Source organism: Botryllus schlosseri, chromosome 3, assembly GCF_051294905.1.
Source record: "Botryllus schlosseri isolate E-star chromosome 3, Bs_hap1, whole genome shotgun sequence".
In the NCBI taxonomy this organism is placed as follows: Eukaryota; Metazoa; Chordata; class Ascidiacea; order Stolidobranchia; family Styelidae; genus Botryllus; species Botryllus schlosseri.
Genome location: NC_137238.1, coordinates 25,098,572 through 25,119,054, shown reverse-complemented (window position 1 = coordinate 25,119,054; position 20,483 = coordinate 25,098,572). Strand labels below are relative to the sequence as shown.

Here is a 20,483-nt window from a genome sequence, read left to right as displayed (position 1 = left end):
GCCATTCCATGTTTACATTCTATAGTTAAACGAAGACTTGAATTCAAAGATCGTTTTTCACGGCGTCGTATACCTTCAGATCCCAAAATAATGCACCCAATTCCAACACCCGCGTTTACAATTAAATCTCTTTTCTTCAAAATGAATACGCAGAACGAACGCCGCAGCACGACTGAAACAAAGGTTCACAAATCTATGCAATTGGTTAATCATGGTATTTTTGCCAATTCTGTCGCTTGCGAATAACGGTGTTGCTTGCGTAGAGCCATATGATGAGTAAAATAATGTACTGGACTATTATGTATAACTTTGATGATATAGCATTCCGGTAAAACCAGAAGATGTGGATTTGGAGGTAATATTAGGAAATGATTTGACTGGTCCGGTCCGCCAGCGTTCAAAACGTTTGAATCCGGCCTGCGACCCAAGTTGAATTTTACACCCCACCTTGGAATATTGATAGACAAGTCACTGACAGAGAATCGCTTACATTTGTACAGTATTTTTTTACAGTATACAAATTTTTGATTTGCAATTTCCGTTTCTAGACAAGCGACGAAATTTGCTTCGGAAAGCAATTCGGCGCGGTCTAACTAAAATAATACGCCTCCACAAAAACTAGTCAACAATAACGACGAGGGCAAGTTTTTGCAACTTTTTGGGCAGCTTCCGTAAGCTTCCTAAATACTCAGAAGTTATGAAGTATTGTGTTTTAAGCTGTTTGGAAGACTCTTATATGGCAAATTTTTGCAACTTTTTCCATTTTTTTCACGCAACTTTTTTCATGAAACTTTTTGCTGGTTTTTTAGATTTTTATTGAAACCAGCTTTTTACTAAAAATATTAGGCACTATATGTAAATAGATCGCTGGAATATTTCACTAGCGTTTAAATTTGAGGTGTTTTCTGATTTTACCTACATTCAGGCGAGATCGCCGAAAATAATATTTTCACTGGGTCAATTTTTCCAGGCTATTAATTTTGTTGAAGTCGCCAATACTGAGATATGCTACCGTAGCTGGTATACGGATCGATTCGAGTACCTTATACCCTAAGAAATTCAAGTTAATTGTCCACAAATGCAACATTTTAGTGCAATATTTGTGAAAAATAAATGCAACTTTCCACGGATTTGACTGCAACAAAAACTTGCCCTAATAATGACTAACGACTGTTTAAATTGAAATAACTGCAGGAAATCGTCGGTGTACTGTACATATATTATTGTTAGAATTAAGTTATCTGTATTATTGCGCAATTTAGGCTGGATCCACACGATGAATTCCAAACACACGAAGTAAACAGTAGGCCTACTAACAGTGGGGGTCAGTCAAATATCATACCCAACAAAGCACCTGTTTGGTTATGTAGCGGCCCTTTTACACGACTATACAATATACACAACATGAAACCAATATATTCAGTTGCTGTTGGGCTAGCTGATCCAAACATTGTTCTATTAATATTTTGCTTGCATGTTGCGAATATTCGGTTATTTCTCGTGTTAGGAATGCCAATCGTGATAATATCTATGTTTCGTTAGCGAAGAAACCTTGGCAGGGTATTCAATGCGAACGTTATACTCCGGAACATGGTACTTTTCGAAAATTCATTAGTCGCTGCGTGACTGTGGCAGCATGAAAGGACTATTTGGTATTAAATTACTCTGGTTGTAAGCAAGATGCTGACTTGATTGCTAGGCGTAAGTATCCACGATGCAACCGTCAAAGTATAATTGTGCAAAATCTTTTCTTCCTCGGCCACGAATCTTGTCTGTGCAGCCTAATTAGGTAGGTCGAGAACTGAAGCACGTATCTAATAAGAATATGCGAACAAATGTTTTAAGATAGATTGGACTTCACTGACAGCAGACTATTTTGACTTCGAACAATATATGGCACGAATGCACAGTATGCATAAAACAAAGGATATGTGTTTGAATTAGCCATTTAACAAGTGCTCGTGTTAAGAAATAACATTTCATGAAAGTCGTGTTGGCCAGTAACCGAGCCGTTTTGTGGGTCGCTTCATCTCTGATTCGCACAATTCTTCACGCCTAGATAAAATGTTCTCGTTAGATATTTTGGCATTGTTATCTTTGGTATCCGCAGTACAGGTATACGCAGACGACGGCGAACAAACAGCAACAAGCCACCAAGAAGTTGATACTGGTAAGCTTCCGCGAATACGCTACAACAAGCAGGCAATATTAAAGCAAGAAACATATGGAATATCAAGTTTTGTAGAGCTTGGTTGGTTAAGTTTCTTTCTGTGATTATTTATTTCTTACAATTTTATATCAACGAAACATAGTCATTGCTCATTAAATGTAACGGACTATAAGTCATTCAACAAGAACACGAAGGGACAGGTTTTAAACAGTGTTTCAAACAAAGGCCTTTTGAAATTTTTTTTTCAAGTTGTAAAATTATGCCATAATTGTGTAAATACTTTCCAAAACACATGTTGTATGAGCCTACGAACAATTACCACCTAGTCGACGTATATCGATATGGGATGATTGGAACCCTCGGTTCAACATTAGTAGAATAGATATTTCGTCTAAGGACCTATATTAACCCTATATTTTCAATTGTCAATGTCAAAACATTATGACGTCACAGTTGAATATTCGTGACGTCATGACTTGAAAAAAATAAAAAATGAAATAAAAAAGATGTTTTAAGTTAGCGGCTTGTTTGAAACATATCTGTTTTGAATATTATTATTATTATTATTATATTTAAAAGCGATTTTAGTGACGCATATAACAACTATGGTCTTTTGCGTCACGACGTAACGGTTGCTAATCGTATCGATATTGCGATAAGTAAATACAGTCAACTAAACATTTAGTATTGTCTTTTTGTCTTCGCAAGGAATTCCCACAGCAAAGGTAATATATAATCACTTGTTATTACATTTTCCATGGTGAAGGGTACTCTCAGGTCCATTACGGCAGCTCTAAACTGGCATCTTTCATTAACGTACTTTGCACACTTCATAATAACGTGCTCTGCAGTTTCTTCTACATGGCATGTGGTACAATCAGGGGTATCGGAGCATCCAATTTTGTTAAGATGGGAGTTGAGACGACAGTGTCCGGTGCGTAATCTGAAAATGGTGGTTTCGGCACGGCGTGGCGTGGTAAAAGTAGGTAGTTTTGTGTATATGTCAGGGCAGAACTGTTTGAAATGTGCTCCAGAGGCGGTTTCAATGAAACGTTGGTTCCAGTCTTGCCTACAGCGACCTAAAATCAATGAGTTGGCCTCGCTAGAAGTAAGATCTACACTTTGGTCAGCTAAGTCATGGGCCGCAGCCTCTTTCGCTAGTCGGTCAGCGACTTCGTTCCCTTCAATACCACAGTGTCCTGGAATCCATACAAAAGAAATATCTCTATGGCTTTCATGTAAGAGATGGTGAGTTAGTTCTAATATTTGATTGGTAATATAGTTATTTTCACCAAGATGGTTTTTCAACGACAGCAATGCACTCAAAGAGTCACTCAGAATAGCAACTCGTTCGATGGAATTTTCTGAAATCCATATCAGTGCATCGAATATTGCTTTCAGCTCAATCGAGAAGATTGATAGGAGTTTCGAACATACTTTTGATGTTCTTATATTGCGATCGGGGATGTAGAAGGAGTACCCAGCACCGTTGATGTTTTTAGATCCATCGGTGTAAACTAGCATTCTGTTTGGGTATTGCTCAAAAATATAATCTCTGAATATAGCATCGACAATGTGACGTGGTGGATCGCGTCCGAGGGCTGTTTGTAATGATGTATCAATCATAGCGCATTTCAATAACCAAGGGCATATGGTTAGAGGGTGGTCACCTCTGACTTGCAAATCATCCAATATTTGAAGTCGGGATAAGAGATTGAAAGTCACAAATCGGTCCGAGAGTAGATTGTACATTTCCTCCCATGAACCCTCCAGTAAACTGCGTGCTGGGTTTGATTGTTGTGTTCTGATCTTGGAACGGTACTTGAGACAAAGATATTGGTGCCTTAGAAAGAGGGGCATGTCGTTACACGAGGCCTCTAATACGCATATAGGGGTGCTGGACATGGCACCGCAAGAAAGTCTCAGAGCTTGATTGCGGATTGATATTATTTTCGTGAGGTGTGATTTCGGTGCGAAGAAGTACGCTTCCATGCCATACTCTATGATGGATCTTATCAGGCTCCTATACAGGGTTAATAGCGTTCGAGTGGATGCACCCCAAGATGTGCCGGATACCATTTTGAGTAAATTCATGCGCTTTGCGCATTTGGATGCAACGTTAGATGTGTGTATCTTATAGTTGAGTCTTTTGTCAAAAGTGACACCTAAATATTTGAAGGATTCCACATACCTCAGTTGATGACTTCCAAGTTTGAGTACAGGTTGTGCATAATTTCGCTTTTTCGTGAAAACCATTGCTACGGATTTCTCGACCGATACCATAAAACCCCACTTTACACACCATCGATGGATCTGATCAAGGGATGACTGAATGTTTTGAGCAAGTTGGTCAACAGCAAGACCGGCCTCCCAAATGGCACAATCGTCCGCATAGAGCCCCATGTCTGACTCGATAACTGTTGGAAGGTCATTTATCATAATGCTGAATAACAAAGGGCTAAGCACACTCCCCTGCGGAATACCATTTTCGGTGAGGAAAATGTCGGATAACGTTGTCCCGATTCGAACTTGAAAAGTACGGTCGTGTATGAAATTGTTGATCCAAGAAAGACAAGGCCCCGAAATACCCATTTCCCGTAATTTATGGATGACAGCAGCCCTCCACACCATGTCATATGCTCTCTCGATGTCTAAGAAGACAGCTAAGACCGATCTTCCATTATGGATAGCTTTGTAAGTGGCATCGTGTAATCGGAGAACATGATCCAGGGCCCGCCGTCCCCGACGAAAGCCACTTTGAGCTGAGTGGAGTAAGCCGTGCTTTTCTAGATACCAAGATAGTCGCTTCATAATCATCGTCTCCATCACTTTACAGAGGTGGCTGGTTAAGGCTATAGGACGATATGACTGTGGGTCTGATCGGTCCTTGTTTCCTTTGGGAATTGGAATAACAATCGAGTGCTTCCAGCTGCGAGGGACAGTCCCATTGCACCATGAGTTATTTATCACCGAAAGCATACTGAGTAGGGCATCTGGCGGGAAGTTTTTGAACATGGAGTAGCAAAGAGTGTCATGTCCCGGGGACGTGTCTTTTTTCGACTTCAGTGCTTTCTCAAGCTCTGCAATCGTGAAAGGGTTGTTCAGAAGAGTATCGTTCCTATGGTGTTCGACTTCTATGAGGAGTGAAGCTCTTAAGTCCAACCTATGACGGTAATTCAAAGAGCTGCTACAACGTTGGAATGTCTTCGCTAGTATTTGTGCTTTTCCTCTTTCATCAGTAATATAATTGCTCTCAACTTTCAAAGATGCCACCGAACTATTAGAAAGATTGCCCGAAATAGAACGGACGACACTCCACACTTTCTGGAGATTTCCCCTGGTGCCAAGTGTTTCACAAAAGGATCTCCATGATTCACGTTTCGCTGTTAGTATCACTCGTCTGCACTGTGCACGACTACGTTTAAATTCAGCAATGTATTGCGCATCAAACGTTTGCCTCATTTTCAAAAACGCTGCCTTCTTCTTTCTCACAGCCCTGGCACAATCGTCGTTCCACCATGGTACTGATGAGCGACTGTGACTTCTCTTGATTGGAATGGACAGGCTGGCCGCACATAATACATCACTAGTGAATTTGTCGACCATGGCGTCAATGTTGTTCCCTAAATTTGGCACCTCGGGTAGATCAAGGATCTGGCGAAAGCTCGCCCAATCTGCCTTCGAGAGGGCCCAAGTAAGCGGACGTTTGTTAGAGCGGGGTAGTTTAGCCAATAAAGATGTCAGTATGACAAAATGATCACTGCCTAATAGGGAGTTTGTCACGTTGGTAGAGCACGAGTGTGCGATATCTGCCGACGCCAGTGACAAGTCGATGAGTGAGGCCCTGCTCACTGCGTTGTATGCAGTATTGATGCGAGTTGGACTCGTTGCGTTCAGGGTTACCAATCCATGCCGATTTATCGAATCATACAACAAGTGACCTCTGCGATTCGAGTTTCCAACACTCCATGACCAGTGATGGGCATTGAAGTCACCTAATATCAAAGACCTGTCTGACAGTTCACCCAAGAAGTCTAAGTCACCATCAACAACTCGGTACTCGGGAGAGCAGTATATGTTACAGATCCGCAAACCGTTCACTTCGATGCACAGCGTATCTATACCACCACCGGGTGACTGAATATCGAGTATTCGATAAGACAATTGCTTATTGATTAGAATGGCTAGCCCACCACTGCGAAGTGTTTTATCTTTTCTTTCCATGATGTACCCTTTAATCTTTGGAACATATTTATCAATAAGATGTGTCTCTTGAATTAACATAATATCAGGAGGCGTAGGGAGTTGTTCTATAAAGTTCTTCAGTTCAGGTAACTTCCTGTATATTCCTCTGCAGTTCCATTGCAGTATAAGAACACCAGCGTTCTTATACATTTTGTGGAACTGCGCTCAAAAGGCTTTTCAGTGATTCAGGGTCGAAAGAAACGCTTAGCCACTTCTGAGCCGCGGAGGTAATCAATGACGGAAGATCGATATCATCGCTTGAACGACAAGTTTTAGCTGTGAGGTTCACAATTTCGCATATGAATGCGAAGAATAGTAACGGATGTGTAGAAGACATGATAGATAGAATTGACGAGTCGTGATCTGATTCGGACGGGGTACTGGCGGCCTCGGTGGCCTCGTTTACATGAGAAGAGGTCTCCAAAAAGGATAAGTTCGCATCATTTGGAAGGGGTTGTCGCGGTGGACTGATTTTCGCCGAAGTTGACTTAGCAGAGGCATTCTGACGTTGGTGTACAGCCTGCCGTCTGTGTACAGCCTGACTATAAGTTTTACCGCTGGGAGCTGGCGACAATTGTGTATGTGAAGATGTTTCTGGTGCTTTTGCTTTAGCATGCGATACTTTGGCTTTAGCATCGACATACGATAGACTCTCTCGTTCTCGAATTATTTGTATTTTGGCTTCCCTTTTATACACTGGGCACCCACCGTAAGCTGCGCTATGGGGCATTTTACAATTGACACACCTCTTTTCCTGATCGCACTGATGATGTTCATGCTCATGACTCCCACATTTAGAGCACGTTTTTCTTCCGCCGCAATTTGCCTTCGTGTGACCAAATCGATTGCATCGGTGGCACCTCAATGGGGGAGGATTATAGGGATTGGTCTTGAATCGAAGATATCCAATATACAACTCATCTGGAGGTGTTGGAACATCAAACCCGAGCAGCATTGACAAACTAGCAACATAACCATCAGTGGACTTGCGTTTTAGACGTTTAGCAAAGCACACGTGCGATTCGCTGAGGAATTCAACAACTTCGTATTCTGACATGTCAGCTGGCACACCTCGGATAACGGCCCTAGACGCATGCTGATGCAATTTACTCTCATCGTAACATCCTGTATTAATTGGAATTGACACTACTCCGTCCGTAAACATATCTAGAGATAGGAGCTTATCGGCCTGCATGCGATTGTGGCAGGTGACGAGTAAGTCTCCCGACGGGAAGACACGGATCCCTTCATAATTACCAATCACTGCGTGTAAGCACTTGTTCACTGTGGTAGGATGATAGTGTTTCATCTTCCTATCTTTACCCTTAACAACTATTTTCAAATTTTCGGTGCGAGCTGGATCGGCTGAGCGGCCAGAATAGTCTGCATCAGACTTATTATTCATTGCTTTCAATGGCGGACTATCACAATCAGACTCGCTTTGTGAACCCCTTTTACTGCGTTTTGACGTGACAACAGTAAATTCCTGTCATCGTTACCAACATCCGCTGCCATCAGGCGGGATGGTGGCTTATACAGCAATTAACTTCTCACTGCACGTAATCCTATCCGAGTACCGCTAGAGTATTACTACAAGTAAGCCTTTACACCAGAAGACCAAAACCTCGCAACAAGCTCTCGACGCTGATTGCAGGATGAGCTGCTCAATCTAGACACGTCCGCACACCTCGGCGGTCTGACGCGAATGGCGATCTGTTTTGAATAGATTTTTGTTTTAAATGCAACCCTAGCCACGACACAGACGCTTTGAAAACGACTTCGGGCTCCCCTAAAGACCAGGCTTTAGGAGGAGATAGTTTTGCAGCAAGTACCCTGTCCAGCTAACTCCGATACCGATTCTTTAGCCCAGGGGTGGGCAATCTGCGGCAGTATACGGAAAATTATGCGGCCACCGACACTTAATTTGATTATGATGTGTTGGCGGCCGTCAATATGCAAATTGAATTTACGAATTATTTGTCTCCTTAATTAATGAAAGGTTTGGATTATTCTTAAAATTTTCCTTGCGCTTGGCGCGGTTCCAAGCGAGTTGATTTTCGAGTAGTGTCCTTTGTTGTCTGAGCCCCACAGTGCATATGCTAACAGCAGAGGAAAATAATGCTCCCCATGAAGAAACGCCAAATTGTAATGGTGTTATCCTCATCTTGACGGAATTGGTTTCTGGTAGGCCTACGTTTGGTCGAATCCAATATCTCTTCACTATACCGACAATTCTGATGGGGGTTTAAGAATTAAAAGCATGCAACAAACAGGACTAATAAAAATTGGTCCACCCAAAGATGCAGCACAAAAGTGATAACTTCCCTAAAATTTCGAAGACACACCACCCCCTATATCAAATCTACCGGTGAATCTTAAAGGACAAATATTGAATCGTATTATGTGAAACTATAGTGATAATAATGACGAAATTCACTCATCAATGGGGGAGAAAATTCACGCTTTGCGCGAGTAGGTACCGTGCCCCTGGGGCTATTCACAACATGACTACTCACGATTTAGCGGGCATAATGAATCGATATGAGTAAATAGATTATTCCGGAGTTCACTAGCACTGGTTATGGACAGTTTAACGTTGGTATTTGGCCTCCAGTTAGTTCATTTAGACCAGAGCATTTTGTGCGGCCCGCGACGGCATTTTGAAATTTCCAGTAGCCTATTCAACAACATATTAAAGTGCCATACATCTGTTTTAGATATAAGGAGTTAACGTTCACACTAAAACTACTAGAAAAATCACTGAAATCTCAACAAATACCACTGTCACATCACTTTTAAAATTTACCATGCGGTAGAAGATCAGCTATCACGTCACATTTCTAGTCGTGATGATAAAACATGACCCGTTGATGATTCGTGACTGAAAAGTGTGATTTGGTTTGGTGCGACCTTCTCGTAAAATTACTCCATTTCTTATTGACCGGGTGATTAAATAAAAATGACTTGAGTTGAGTCGGGTCAAACGTTAAAATCAGAGAAGGAGACTTGCGACTCTGAACGATGACTTGGTAATCCTTCGGACGAAACAATCTATGAAACTGTCATGGGGATTAGTAATATATCAAAAGGTCGTAGATTGCTTTGCGTAGGGTAGGCTATAGCTATCTAATCAGGTCAGTATGGCAACCATTGGTATTCTGTGACCCCCATGACGTATAGTTGACTACATGTTGGGTGTTGTTTCTTTTCTTCATCTATATTATTATCGGTGGCGACTAAAGTAGACGTACGCTCAACAGCTGAAACACGAATGAATTCTTCGCCGATTGGGCATTTCTATTCCAGGGGTTCTTAACCAGCGTCCGTAGACCTCATTGTTGTACGAAACACCACATAATTGAGGGTGTACGAGATGCATTGTGGAAATAGGCCTATATGCTGTTGAATATTTTCTTCGCCAATTTATTCAACTGGGAAATAGTCTTCGAACTACGCGCGGTTTTATGCGAATGGGTTTTATCAGAAATTGTGTTGAAAATGGACGAGGGCCACGAGAAATCTTATTGGAAGCGCAGGGGGTACGATCGCTAAAAAGGGTAAAAAGCAAAGCTATTACTATGTCTCAATAATGATGATATTTAAGTTGTTATTGATAGGTTCCAATAATAATTTGATCGAAGGCAAAAGCTAATGCTGATTTAACTTGACTTTGGCAATGACAGTATCAATATATGAAATATGCCCGTGTGTTATATTTGGAGATAGCTTGAAATACTAGGAAATATTTCGACTGGACGCAATATATTAAAGTGATAGTGCTATTGCTGCGATATTTCATAGAATAAAACCAAGATTTTTTAATACCATTGGCATACTTTCATGACTGTATGAATGAACAGCTATGCGAGCGGTTCAATCTCATTAGCGGCAATGAGGATGTTAAGACATAGTAATTTTTGACATAACGTTTTGTTCCGAAGTAATAAAGTATTATTTCGATGATAAATACTGGTCGGATAGCAATGGAATATGTAGCCGAATCCTCTCAATTCAGACACTGAATAATCCAAACCACCGATATTGGATTTTTGAGCCGATACCGATAAAACCGATATATAACACCTTCATCGATAACACTGATATATCTAGCCGATATTCAAATAAGGTAGAATTTACCTGAAACGGCGCATTTTCAAAACTTCAGAGCGCTTGTTTCAACAGCTTTACAGCCATGATCTGAGCATACTTGGTCATGCAATAAACTGGAAAGGCTGCATCTAGACACCTTGAAAATTTAAGCTATATGAAATGCGGCAATGTTCCAAGTCTAGCGGTCCTGGATTATAGTTTCCTTACTTCTTACCATCATGTTGTGACGTCACGAATATTGACGATATTTTTTCACCGCCAATGGCCGATACCGATAATTCTTTCAAAGTGTAGTATCGACTCGATATTATCGGCGAACCGATAATCGGTCGGGCTATAAATTTAGTGTTGTAAATGGACAGATATATGTTAATTCGTGTTAATTTGTCTCAATAATCTGGTAAAGGACTATCTCGTATCTGGAATTTAGTTTCTACATTTTCGCTTGATGAGAAATGGGGTTCCCTTGCCCATATAACTGTTAATCAAGACACATCGTAACACGGTGTGGAAATAGTTGCGATTGCTTGTCATCGATATTTGTTTTCACAGGACCAAGATTGTATTACCACGAATCAACTTTAACATGGGACACCAGCGAAGGATTTTGCAAACAGTTTGAACATCGGAATCTTTGTAGTTTTGATGATCTATGCCCCATCAAAAACGGCGCAAGGCAATTTATTCATGACGTAATTCCCGGTGATCACTGGGTAGCAACCAAAGGTCGCGGATGGGTGGAAATTGGAGATTGGCACTGTGAGTACCGTGTTGAAGGTTTAAATACCAATGAGTAATAATACCTGCCCTTGTTCCTGCTAAAGTTATATTTCGCTTTTCTTGGAGAACACAGTCATATTTAAGTTTTCCCAAATATTTTCGGCTAACACTCGTCAGGCGTAGTCGTCAGCAACTGATAATTCAAAAAACCTGTTTATATGGACAGTCGTGTCACTGGTTATGAAATTCATCTACTACTAAAAAAGCCACAAATGAAAACTTGGTAAGATGCATGTATATTACCGTTGCTCGTGCTGAATCGATGTATTCGCGATGAAATGAGTGATCATGCTCCTATTATAGAATTCATGGGCATCAACCATTTAAAATAATACGATTTTAGATCGCTTTACCGTCGAGATTGATCGATTGAATCATGAATCTTGCAAAATAATTAAGTGATGATTCGTGATTTACGGACAGTATGAAAATTTCGTCCGCTTGTTCTTTTTTTAATCCCCTATCCGCTTCCGTAGTTTCGATTTTTACCTTTGATGTGGATTAAAATAAAATGTTCACTGGCTCTCCCATCATTTACGATTTTGCTACTGTATTTACAGCTAAATCGTGTTTCTTGCACGGCAATCCACCTACCTGGGGAGACATTTATGACCCAAAACCATGGAAGGGATATGTGTATTGTTGTAAAGATACATCACCAGATACTGCTCCGGGTATGTGTAGAGCTCTGCAAAATATATATTTTCATTTTATCGAGACGTTGCAATGTGTCAAAGATAGTTTCGTCTCGCTTCTTTACTGGTGTGCACATGTCGTGAGAGATTTATATACGTATATCACAATATCATGTGCGAGGTAGCGATAATACAACATGATTCACAGGAGCAGAGTATAGTCAACACATCTATTATTACTCAAGAGCAAAGGTGGGCGACAATTTTTCCCCAAGGGCCAAATGAAAAAATGAAAATACGTTGGCAGGCCGAGTCAAAATAATCTAGCAGCGCAATAATTTATTTTTAAATTGAAAGCAGTGAATCACACTGTTAACAAATGCTGCTCAGTGGATGCGTTGATAAGTAATGAGAAAGTGACGGTTAAATAAATAAAAAAACATATAATTATTTGCCTTCATAATTCGAAACAATGTTGAACATGACACATTTTAAATTTATAAGACATTTCAGTGTATTTGCGATACTACAAAGCTTATTGTATTGGTCGCTGCCTTCCGAGCAGTGTGCACTGTGCATCTTACTGCGATATCCTTGTTTTTGAGCGATTCTTACAGTTGTTCTGAAACTCTCCCTCTCTTGCCCAAGTGTCTATCTTCGTGCTGTTGTCTTAAGACAGTCTAAACTCATACTGGGCGACCTGCTGGGCACAAACTAAAAAGAAAGGTTTACCCTTGACTCCAGTGAACAAATATTTAGTGCTCCAAATCTTACACTTTGAATTTTAGCTTTCAGCCTTCTATTTTGGCATGCCCGTTCATCATGTATGCTTGATCATGACTCATGGCAATCACGAGCGCTGATTGACTTGCTTCACAAATTAGGGATTCGAAAACGGTATACGAAACAATATAAAGCACATATCGCGCAATTTGACAATTTCAACAACGAAGGTTTAATTTAAACTATATTGAAAGAGTGACGGCATAATTTGTTATATTGACTTTATTTTGAATCGGGATTGTGTATCCGAGATACGTAGGCTGCATAATAAATAAATTTGTACAAAAATAATTTTTTTTTCGGATTTCAGCCGTTCACTGATTAAATTTTCAGGTTAAACCAAATTTGGTTCAATTCTAATAATTGTGAGTCGCCGCAGTCGCTGCCAAATCAATGAAATTTGGGCTGCGGATCTATTCCAGGTGGGGCGTGGAGCACAGAAATTTGAATTATATTCTGAGTAACTATTTAGTAGATAATGCTTCCCACCAGCAAGGGGTTGCGGATCTATTCCGGTTTCGAGGCGGAGCATTTCTTAATGATACTGCCTTCTAGTTGATATCTCATACGGTACTGATTTTCGTTGTTATGGAATGGCAGCAATCGTCCAATTGATATGGTACCATTTTTATAAGCATAAACTTTTGGGCCACTGATGATGTGGCATACCGCGGTTAGTCTAAAACAGCGGTTCTCAACCGGGGGTCCGCGGACCCCTAGGGGTCCGCGAAGCAATTTTAGGGGGTCCGCGAGACCTCTAAATTTCAAAATGGGATATACTAATTTTTATTTTATTTTTTTATTTGAGAAAGTATGAGGCAGTTTCACACCACAACTGCTAAAACCTCATGAATCATATCATCATCATAATCGTCTGACATGAACTATCGTAGTGTGGAAATTCATTTTCCTTACCAATTTTCCAATAACCTGCTGATACAAACATATTTCTGTTTAAAGACGATCAGTTGGGGTTTGTGGAAAAAGTAAAAATATGGAGATAGTAACGTCAATCAGGGTGCCTATACGTAATGTCTGCGAAACCTTCTCAATTTGAAGTTGTCAGTCTCATCAAATTAGTGAACAGTCGTTTGAAATAAATATTTCTGAAGTATTTCCTAATTTGTCCCAATGCATGGATTGAAACCTCGCCACGAAACCCATTTCATCCCGTGAAATACATAACCACTATTTGAACAGCTTCTTGGAGGTACAGAACTTCAATATACAATTGCATAGTATATTCAAAATTCATATTGAAATGAACCAGAATATTTTCGGCTGACACTCGTCATAAATCGAACAATAATATGCCTGCTCTTAAAGCTCGGCTATCACAGTTGGCGCATTCTTATTGCGGATGCCCTATCGACAAGGCTGGTTTTTTGATGAACAAGGAGTGTTTCGTTGCTATCAAAGCATTACGCATTACGCTCCAACCCTGAAATTCATATCACCAGTTATATTGGTATGCAGCCTTGTCTTGTTAATGTTCAATTGTTCATGGTCGAAAATGTTTGCTCGTAAATATATATGTAAACCGAACAGAACAAGTCGTTTCATGACAGTCTTTCTCAGGTTGGAAAACTTGGATCCATTCTTTGGCGCATAAAATTTGTCTGTACTTTTAGATTAGGATTTCACTCTGGCGGTAGAAACTCTCTGCGGGCCGATCAAAATGCTGTCGCGAGCCCAATCCGGCCCGTGGTCCGTATGTTGCCCGTCCCTGCGCTAGATGCTGGACGTGATTTGTTCATAAACTATATGTTTCTTCCTTTTGGTGTCATAAATGTTGCGATCACACCAAAAGTATCGTCGGAAGCGTTGTGCGTTAATATTGCATTAGCCTCCATCTATCTTTGCGGAAATGATTTTCGGCAGTCCTCGTTCATGTCAAAACGAAGACGCGTATTTACAAGACACGACCACGTACTTCAAGAAATACAGCAGCAAAATTAGCTTTGAAATAATAAAAGTCTACCAACTTCTGCAAAAATAGTATGATGTTATTTTCAAGAAAAATCATTATTTTACTGTTTATCATAAGCCTACAGTTCATATTTGCACAAGATGGATGAAGGTTGCACCGTGATAGAGCTAAAATTGAACTAAAACTTGAGGGGGTCCGCGAGGGTCCGTGACGGTCGAAAGGGGTCCGCGAAGCCCAAAAGGTTGAGAACCACTGGTCTAAAATTACTGTACCTCAGTTTTAGGCATTTTGGAATATTTTCCGACCAGGAAAATCGACTTGATCTGATGTGCCAACTCAACTTTCGTAACAATAGTAACTTACATGCAGAGGTAGTCAAAGTAGTCAATAAATCTACTCAAGTAGAAGTAGAAGTAGCGACGCACAAATCTACGAAGGTAAAAGTACAAGTACATGTACTTATTTGAAAAGCAATCTAAAACTACATGAACTGAAATTACAATAGACTGACTTTAAATCTACTTAAGTAAGTTCGTAGTTGTGAAAACGGTCGTAAATCGTTCGCATGGACTGTCTAAAGCTGCGAATTGAGCGATGCGGGACGTGTAGAGAGCTTGATGCATCCCAGGGGATATCAATTTTTTGACAGCTTAACCATTTGTCTGCATCATGTGATGCAAATAATAGTGTTGATATGGAAATGCGATACTAATCCTTTGTTTAATCGAACACCTCGTCTTCGAACATATCAGGGCATGGCAACCTCCCCCATATTATAAGACCCGTAGTTTAGTCGAAGAGCAACACAGATACGCTGTTGTGTCGGACACGGTGGTAACATTTTGAGCGATTAGTATATGTTAAAAATATATATCAGATCGTAAAAAATATCATTTATTGTAGCTATAGTTTCGGGAAATAGAGGCATTGGCACACTTGTTTTCATACTTCATCATGCATGGTCTCCAGAAAAAAATAACCTAAAATAATTAGAACTTAAAGTATGATACTGGGAATTGAAATAGAAATACCAATAGCCTACTACTTCCAAATAGTGGAAAATATATTTTATGTATTTTGTTTCGAAAATTTCAACAGTGTTCCACTAAAACTGGTCTAACGCACAAAAAAGTCAGTGTCCAGACTCTTGCAGATTAGAACACTCGCCATGGGCTGCTAGATTACGATATCATAAGTTATTTCTAGATTGCGAAATGGTAGTTTCAAACGTATCGGCCATATTTACTATGATGAAATATTTCATATGGGCGACAATGCGGCGTGAGCTGAGCCACACAACCCGCTATCTACAGTATATTCACTGATACTTCCGGGAAAACATATTTGTCACTCCAAATATGTACCGTGCGCGAAGCGCGACAAAATTCTGATCTTTACTTAACTTTTATGAAAATTAAATGTTGGTACTACGCGAAAACAGCCCCCAAATTCGTCTGGCTATCTTTCTGATTAGAAAATTACACTACTTCTACTTGACAGACTGAAAATAACGAGAAGTAAGTAAGTAGATCACAAAATTTTACAAAGTATAAGTACAGGTAGCGGAAATCATATTTGCTTGAGTAAGTACCGCAAATAGCGGAAAACTACTTGAGTACTTCGAAAAAGTAGAATTAATGACCACCTTTGATTACATGTGCATTGTGTAAAAATGGTTTCTTTTCTCATTAATTCGTTTCTCATTCGTTTGGTTATAACTCATTGTGGATGTGGCGAGATAGCGCAGTGGTATAATCCGCGGCTGCAACACCAATGGGTGCGGGTTCGAGTCCGACCGAGGTCGACTTCTGAATTCCGATACCTAAGTGTTGGAGGTTTACCTAGGCTCCTCCTCGCCACCTCATCCGCGTCAGCGGTGTCTTACAAAAGCCTAGAGGTGGGCCGTGCTATAAGTCGGCAGTTACGGAAAATAAAAAGAATATCGGCCTGGTGTAAATGACCATAGTAGTCGACAAACACCATGAGTACCCCAAAACAAACAAACAACTCATTGTGGATCGCATAATACATTATTTTTTAACTCAACAATTGATAGAAATGTGCTAGATAATACACGCAATTTTCAATCTATTCAGAATTGCTTCGCTGGCCAGATGAAATCGTTGAATTCACTTTTTCGAAACTCTATTCCATATAGAATGCATCGCCTTGATAACATAGTAATTTTCGTTACTTAGCTTCTGGCTCTATTTTATAAACACGATTACTGATATATGAAACAACAATTCGATGTTGAGTTATTACAAATTGCTTAAGTCGACTCATTTTCCATACGTTAGGAAATGACTCAAGTCAAGTCGTGTTGCCCGAAAATCGTGACTAGGGTAATTGGAGCCCTTCTATGCCACATTTTCAATTGATTCACTAGTTATAAAATGCAATGCACAAAACTCAATACAACCTAGCCGTATCGCAAATCCCACAGGCGGAATCTGGTTTTCTATATTGGGCTTCAACCCGATAAGTGTAAGCCCATGCCTGAAGTGTGTTACATCAGCCTTGTTTGTTGTCCCGAATACAAATAGTACACCCATAACGAAAATAGTCTGTATTTCCACCCGGTTACCACCCCTGATATATGGGTGTGAATTTACATCCCAATGGCAAACTTCCCTTAGACTTATACCGTGGTATAAATCGAGTTTAACATTTTAATACAACGTGGGAACGTAGGAAGGTATATGCACGTAGGCACATAAGATTTATGACCGCAATATAGTTCTGAGGTAATTTCTGTTTTCGTATATCACCCTTTTCTACCCTTTGTGTTTGAATACACAGTACGCACTCTTTTCTCAAGAGTATATATATATATATACAATGAATAAATCGTCAATTAGTCAGGGAATCATCGTACACGATTCAAGCGCTAAATAATCAATAAATCCATCAATCCAATAATCAAGTCCAAACCCGATAAGACCAATCCGACTTCGTCCTCTTCGATATCGCCTATAGCACAGCCCTTGAAATATGTAGAGTAAATCAGACCATGAAAATTTCTGCAATGAGGCATTGGATGAAGAGGTGATAAACCATAAATCAAGTTTTCCTGGATTTTGCTGCAGGATTTCTGAATAGCTCAAATAATCTTAACCAAAGACAACAGCAAGTTAGCACATTTAAAATTCTAGACATATTTTCGAATACCCCATATGCCTGAATATTCAACTGAATTTCAACACGAAGCATTGTCTCAAGATTGAATCTATGCAATAATGAGATTTTGGTGATAACGATAGAAAAGTGTCTGGCATATTCTACAGCACATCATATGATAGTTGCTACGTCACCAATCAATGAGAACAAGAGTTTGTATTTTAATTTTTTTACAAATTCCAGCCATATCATACCGATTCATCGGTGGATCCGCCACATATGACATGTCGAGAGATCACTGCCGTCATCAGGGAAGACGACTTTGCTATTCATCGGAAGTTTGCGTTAAAAACAAACCGGTATATGGGGTGGTCAGAAATGACGAATGGATTGCAGTCGAAGATCGGTATAACGAATGGATACAGATTGGAACAAGCGGTAATATAATCTGACATCGGGAATGTTGCGAGCGTTCTGTTTACATTTGTATTATCTATGACAACCTTGCTCATGATTCTAAGCCTTCCGTACACGTTGGAACCTTAGTACGGTCTACCGCGTGAATAATATTACTCCAGATTTCACTACCTTTATAAAAAATATCTGCGATGAAACTTCACCTTGAATTTGCTACCATTCGCTGTAACTTGGTGGCAACACCAAATCAACTTTACCACAAATCGTAGAGCTCTCTACACCAAAAATGTATCAAATATGATGCGAGGGGAGAATGTTGCCGGTCGTGAATAATGAAACGACTCCTTTCTGCCCGATTGGCCTTCATCTGCGGGTAACTTCAAAGTTATCTACATCTGATACGACATAATCGAGCAAAATGTCCCTGGGTTCCCAATATTATTTCATTGTCAGAAGCATACTGCGCATGAATGGTTGTAACTTCCGGTCCATAGGTGACCTCACATCAATTTATAAGTTTTCCAAGAGTTTTTGTTCTAAAATTATTTGATACGACCTCTCTTTAAAGTTACCTGGTTATGTGTGACATTTTAAATTGCGCCGCAAAGCAGTTTTTGATTTTAGATTTTGAATTAGGGCATGTGGCAACAATGATATAGTTACGTCATTCTCTGAATTTAACCAACGGCAATTTACAGCACTGGCTTGCAGATTGCGCGCCGAATGCGATAAGATTGATATCAATCGAAAGCTACCGCGGTACTGATGACGCGAATGTAAATTATATTATAGTATATTCTACTGGCCCTGAACCCCCCTGAATCCGCCTCTAACTTTTTTTTCTGTGGCAGATGTTGCTTTCACTTAAATGGAGAGGATGAGGTATTCCAATCTAAGTCAGCCTTGCGATTTGGTTGAGTCCACATCACGGATTTTCTGGAACGTCACTGATGTTGTGATTTTGGATAACTGCCAAGTCTCTGGACTACTTTATTCATGCAATTCGCGATTAGAAATACGGGATCGCTGGATTTTAATTACTCTCTTTTTCACATATAATTTTTCCTAAAAGTTCGTTCTCTCATGAAGCAGAAATCTACTTGATAAATCTTGCATACCTAAGTCTAATTTAAATGCTCTTTTAAATGAGTCAATGAAGGCGAACCAAAAAGCTTACTGGAAATTGCAATGCATGAGAGTATGTAGGACGTCGGTGATAATCGTGTTGAGAACCTAATCTTCAAATTGGCAATGCCTGCGGTACCAGTTCATTTCGAATTTTTGTGTGAATAGGTAATCCGACGTGTGGACACCATGGGCCTAAATACGGCCTTCCAGGTTGGGGAACAAGGACGGACGGAAGTCACAGAAGTTTCCTGGGCTTCGTTTATTGCTGCAAGTAATGCATTCTCCTACGACGTCGTGGACTGAGGAATTCGCGGAGAATTTTGTTCAGTAATTTCAACCTCTGCTAAATTAATTGAAACGCCAATTTACCAGTTTTTTTTTGATGGAAATAAATTGATTTTTGATGTTTTCAGTTTTGGTCTCTTGTGTCCGTCCTACAGAAAATATGTGTTCGTTGTGTACCATTCTAACAACCGTTTACGAGGGCGGAGCGTATCGACAAATTCTCTTGTCCGACTCTTTTTCTGTTTTTCAATTCTCTGATCCGGCTCCGATCTTGCTCCGGCCGTATCAGCAACAGTACAAATTCTACTCCGATCCGGATCCGGCCAAAAATTAAAAAGTCTGGCCATGCCATCCGCAATCTGCAATTCGGCTCCGGCCAATACTCCGCCCTACGTCGCGGTACCGTAGATACGGTGGTACGGTTGGATCCAATCACTTCGATAAGGACTAAGCGTCGTTACTACTTGCTAGTCGCTATACTTTGAATTAGACGATAGTAGAAGGTGCAGTGGGGCCCTATATTCATTTATGTGTAACCACTGATCGTTAGATACGATGCCAGTGACATCCATTTTACTGATTTAGCATCGGATTTCCATTTGCATGATTAGTCGTATTACTTGTTTGCGGAAACTTGAACGACATCTACAATGTCGTGACGATCGACTACCAATGTTACCACTCGAGGTTCGTGAAAAACACTAGATTTGCAAACTAAATAACACATGATCGACAATGTATCCACTAGTCCTTAAATTTAGGCCAAAATTATTTAGTAGACCATGAAAGACAAGGAAAATGGAATGTTATGACGAATTGGTGAGCTGCACAAACTCTCTGGTCGTCGGATCATCAATTACAATTATTGTGCATCATTGTT

The 20,483-nt window shown here is 40.2% G+C and overlaps 1 protein-coding gene across 1 annotated transcript; it reads left to right on the top strand.

The window, feature by feature from the left end:
• Positions 1–2,027: 2,027 nt before the first annotated feature.
• On the top strand, positions 2,028–19,730 carry LOC145436247 (uncharacterized). Its single transcript, XM_080313610.1, has 5 exons — positions 2,028–2,170; positions 11,078–11,284; positions 11,866–11,979; positions 18,017–18,211; positions 19,484–19,730. The coding sequence occupies exons 1-5, from the start codon at positions 2,065–2,067 to the stop codon at positions 19,591–19,593; spliced, it is 732 nt and encodes a 243-aa protein (XP_080169736.1). The 5' UTR covers positions 2,028–2,064; the 3' UTR covers positions 19,594–19,730.
• Positions 19,731–20,483: the final 753 nt, after the last annotated feature.

Excerpts from the sequence above, each read along its gene's own strand:
- LOC145436247 (XM_080313610.1), top strand. The coding sequence starts at position 2,065 with ATGTTCTCGTTAGATATTTTGGCATTGTTATCTTTGGTATCCGCAGTA. Across the intron at positions 11,285-11,865 it reads GGAAATTGGAGATTGGCACT|CTAAATCGTGTTTCTTGCAC; the intron begins GTGAGTACCGTG and ends CTGTATTTACAG. Across the intron at positions 18,212-19,483 it reads GATACAGATTGGAACAAGCG|GTAATCCGACGTGTGGACAC; the intron begins GTAATATAATCT and ends TTGTGTGAATAG.